The 4,435-nt window shown below is 43.4% G+C and overlaps 1 protein-coding gene across 1 annotated transcript in view; it reads right to left on the bottom strand.

Moving 5' to 3' along the window:
- Positions 1-4,227: 4,227 nt before the first annotated feature.
- Positions 4,228-4,435, bottom strand: part of COL17A1 (collagen, type XVII, alpha 1) — a 59,526-nt gene continuing 59,318 nt past the window's right edge. Inside the window, exon 56 of the mRNA XM_006880177.1 lies at positions 4,228-4,280. Coding sequence (XP_006880239.1) covers positions 4,228-4,280 — 53 coding nt within the window. The remainder of the gene's footprint in view (positions 4,281-4,435) is intronic.

Below are 4,435 nucleotides of genomic sequence, written 5' to 3'. Positions count from 1 at the left end.
CAGCCCTCCTGCCCTCCAGCCCTCCACAGGCCCAGCCCTCCAGCCCTTCAGCCCTCCTGCCCTCCAGCCCTCCACAGGCCCAGCCCTCCAGCCCTCCTGCCCTCCTGCTCTCCAGAGCTCCAGCCCTCCACACGTCCAGCTCAGAGAGCACCTCGCACCTCCTTGCCTTTCCTCGTCCTGACCCAGAGCAGGACAAGAATTGCTGAATTAACAGCTCTTCTTACATAGTCCTAGTTAAGCTGCTCCTCACCTTTTTCTATGGCTCAGCCGTAGGATGGGTAGGGAGGAAGTTTAGAGTGCTTAACCTCTGCTGAACATACTCATACCTTCCCGTGACAGGATAAAGCAAATCGTGATTAAATAGAAACCAGAACCAGAGCTACCTCTCAGTAGTGTTTCCTCAAGCACAACGCTCTCAGGCACTCGAGACCCGCTTTAGAGGAGGGTCTCTCATTTCTTGAGCAACATCGAGTTTCAGAAGCTACTGTCTTTTGGACTCTTCTAGTTTCCTGATAAATCTATCCCCCACCCCGGCCACCCCCCACCATTTCACACTGTGCTTACATAACAAAGACTTCTGAGAAGCCAAATTCTGTCCAGTTATTATCGAGAGAGATTGTCGACTAAAGAAAAACCTAGAACTGAGGTGGGGGAGGAGAGTTGGTTCCAGATCTTGAGAAAAGAGTTCTTTTCTGGAAAATGATCTTTGAAATGAAATGGCTGATAGTAAACTGCTTTTCTGAAGTTAAAGACACGACAGTAACGCCTCTGTCCTGCTCTTCTGTGGCTGACATGTTATTCATAGAACTTTAACGTTTCTGCTTCTGAGCTTGGCGGTGAGCGCTGCACCGGTGGTAAATGTTGGCTGCAGCTTTTTGTGCTCATATTCTGATTGCCAGTGTAATAACTTCACAAAGTAAATTTTCCAAAAAGAATTTTGTGTACGATAATGCCTCTTGTCTGTTTGGGAGAAAAAAAAAATCCATCTTTTCAATCATGGAATTGATAAATGAAAAATAAAGTTCTTTCTTAATCTTTTCTGGGAAGCTGTCTTTTATTGCAAACCTTTGAAATGTGTTTGTCCTGCACGCAAGGCCTTGGCCTCTTTGTAAACTCTGTAGCTAGTTGCTAAGGAGTCCGGTCCTGCTCATGGTGACGCCGTGTGTGCAGAAGAGAACCGCCCCCTGGGACTTTCACGGGTGTGTATGGCCTTTTGGAAGCCTGTCCCGGGAAGCACTTCTGTGTGGGTTCAAACCGCCAACTTACGGCTAGTAATGGAGCACACAGTCCTTCAGTGATTTTGACCCTTCTGAATGTATTAGTATTCATAACTTTCTTTTGTCAGTTATACACACAATACTTGTACCCTCTAAGGGAGAGGATTTGACTGGTAACTTGGAGGAGGGGATGTCTTTGAGCATGCAATCCCAGTGTTTGGGAGACGCTTAAAGTCTTCTCATCAACATCTGAAGGTGTACATAATATTTTATTTACTGTTTTTCCCCTTGGATGGATTGTTTGTCTCACCAGGCAGTCGACAGACCTTTTGACCTCACTTCTGTTAAAGTAATCTTTGTCATTGATAACATTCACGCAAGACTCAGTGGACACGAGTCAGCAAGTGCTCGGCTCTGCTGGAGGGAGGAATGGCATGTCCTTTGCTAATCTAGGATCCGTGCACACTGTTGAGCTCATTCATCACCTTGTATGTGGTGTGTTTTTGTTTTGTTTTACTTTTTAATGGAACAAAAGAGGCTTTGATCTTAGCATGATGTCTCCCTAAGGACTGGTTCCTCCCCAAAATATGCCAAGGTGAGTGAGATGACGTTTCACCGTCCTTACCTCTAAGGAGCACTCCGTTTGCATTATTCTTTTTTTAAAAAATATTTTAATTAATTTGTGTATGTACTGTCAAATTGGATCTGACTGGTACAGGAGGCGATTGTCCCTCCTTCTCCACCAGAGCATCTGGTGGATTCAGACCGCTCACCTCTGGGATTGCAGTGCAGCTTCTTGCCACTAGGCCACCAGAGCTTGCCTGCATTTTCTTTTGAGTTAGATTTATTTTTTTGGAAGTCGATGGTATGTTCTATACTCTTCACCAGCATCACTATTTAAAGACTTTGATTCTTCTGTCTTCCTTATTCATTACCCAAACTCTCAGATGCATATGAAGCAATTGAATATAGCAAAGCTTCGATAAGGTGCACCTTAGTCTTTAAACTGATATCTTTACTCTTGAGAACTTCGGAGAGGTCCTTGATAACAAATTTCCCTCATGCAACATGTCTTGATTTTTTTTTTTTTGTCTGCTGCTACCAAGAGTGTTGATGATCAATCCAACTAAAATGCAATCCTTGGCAACTTCAGTCCGATACCCCTGTACCATGATGTTGCCTGTTGGTCCAGCTGTGAGGGTTTTTGTTTTCTTAGCATTGAAGTATATCCCATATTGAAGGTTACAGTCTTTGATCTTTTGCAGTAAGTGCTTCAAGTTGTCTTCACTTTCTGCAAGTTGATATCATTGCTCATTGCTGATGTCAGATCTTAGCCAAAAGCAGAGAATTTTTTTTAAAAAAGTTTACTTGTGTTTCATTTTTTTACAAGAGGTATAGAATTGATGTCATTTAACCTCATTTTTAACTGCCCAGAAATTGTGAGTCACAGAGTCCAATAAATTTACAAGTCAACCATATAGCTTTTTCTGACTTGGAATGTCTGATTGGACTATGCATATCTCTAGGCTGCTACTCCTTAATAGAAGTTCCTTATTCCACTCACACTTACTGTATAATTATGACTGTTTCATCCTAGGAGAAATCACTCCAGGCCTTGTAAGCCCTTTGGTTGGTCATTTGTTGCATATGTGTTTGTGTTAAGAACTATGCTTAGGGGAAATCTTCAGGTACTGAATAATAAGCTCCGACTGGGTTAGATCTCAATGGCTAAATGAAACAAAACAGTTCTACAATATGACAACTCCATATCTGTGGCTGTAATAAATAGTGTTAGGCCCAGGTCCAATTAAACACACACACACACAGTTATTGGCCTTCTTGGATCATATTAAGGAGCCCTGGTTGTGCTCCTACTAATTGAAAGGTCATTGGTTTGAACCCACCAGCCACTTCCTGGGAAAAGGATGAGGCTTCTCCTTTCATAAAGATTTACAGCCCCAGAAATGCCTGGAGGGGTTGCCTGAGCAGGAACTGATTTAATGGCAATGGGTTTGACCAAACAGCACAGTAAACATATTACAAAAGAAAAAAAACTTTAATAGGACATTTTACACTTGAAATGACTTTTTATCTTATAGACCACATACAAATGTTTTTAGACATTGAAAAGTGCTTAAAAAAACCCAAGTGTTCCCAGCCTCCCGCCCCTTGCCGTTCCCTGAAGTTAAGGGCAACATCGCCAGCTGAACTCAACTCTTTCAAACAGTATCCATTCTTTATGCCTTATCTCCCTGTACATCTCTCTTGCCCATTGCCCATCTTTTCTATTTGCCGCCGTCTAGCTCAGTATAACTTACCTAAAACTTCTAGCACGGACCAGTGGATACAGATCATAGCTACATGCAAACATCAACTTCCTAAGCAAGTGGAAAGAAGATTTGAAGTGAGAGTAACAAGAAGCCCTGTCACCTCCGACAGGGGAAGTGAGTTTGAGTTTCCCAACTTTTTCAATCCCAAGAATGACTTAGCCAACTCTTTCTTGTGACTGGAGAATATAGACAGACCTGAGGCAGGGACACAGGAAGCATACACAACCTTGCATTAAGCAGACACCCCTATTAAATATCACCTCTAGGAAGACACCCACTTCCTGTTTCTGGGCTCTTTTTTTTTTTTTTTACAAAGCATGAAGACTCTTCAGCCAACTTAGGTAACTGGCTTTCCCAGGGTGGGGCTGGAGTCGAGATTTTAGGAAGCCAAGAAGCCCAGATCTAGATAGCAGAGAAATGAGTCTCACCCAATAAAACACTGCACCTACTCTTATTAAAGTTCCCTCAGGGAAGCAGTTTCAAATTGTATGTCTTTGACCAATATGTATATATAGTTACAGAGTAAAACAAGTGTTGTGAGTTGCCTTTGTGACTGTGCTTTCTCTGTGGGAAGCTGACTGCCTTCAGCTCTCACCCTCTGGAGAGACTGTGACAGGGGCACCATAAGCCAGTACAAGAATGGTTCCCGGGTGGGTGGAGGGCTGTTTGGCCAAGGTAGCTCATGACTTGGGGGCGATACTTCTCCTTCTGCGACCCACATAGACTTGGTCACCTGAAAGTAAGAAGTTGAGTAGGAAGTTGAAAAGCTATCTTGTGGCCAGGGGAGCTCAGGCAATGATGGCAAGTGTGTCAAGGGCAAAGACACCCTTGGAGCACTTGGTTAAAGTTGCTGACCCTTTCATCACTAGCTGGGTCTCTTTCTCCTGC

The sequence above is a fragment of the Elephantulus edwardii genome, unplaced genomic scaffold, assembly GCF_000299155.1.
Source record: "Elephantulus edwardii isolate Elephantulus edwardi_28Jun2011 unplaced genomic scaffold, EleEdw1.0 scaffold00006, whole genome shotgun sequence".
Classification (NCBI taxonomy): domain Eukaryota; kingdom Metazoa; phylum Chordata; class Mammalia; order Macroscelidea; family Macroscelididae; genus Elephantulus; species Elephantulus edwardii.
This window is presented reverse-complemented; position numbering and strand designations above follow the sequence as displayed.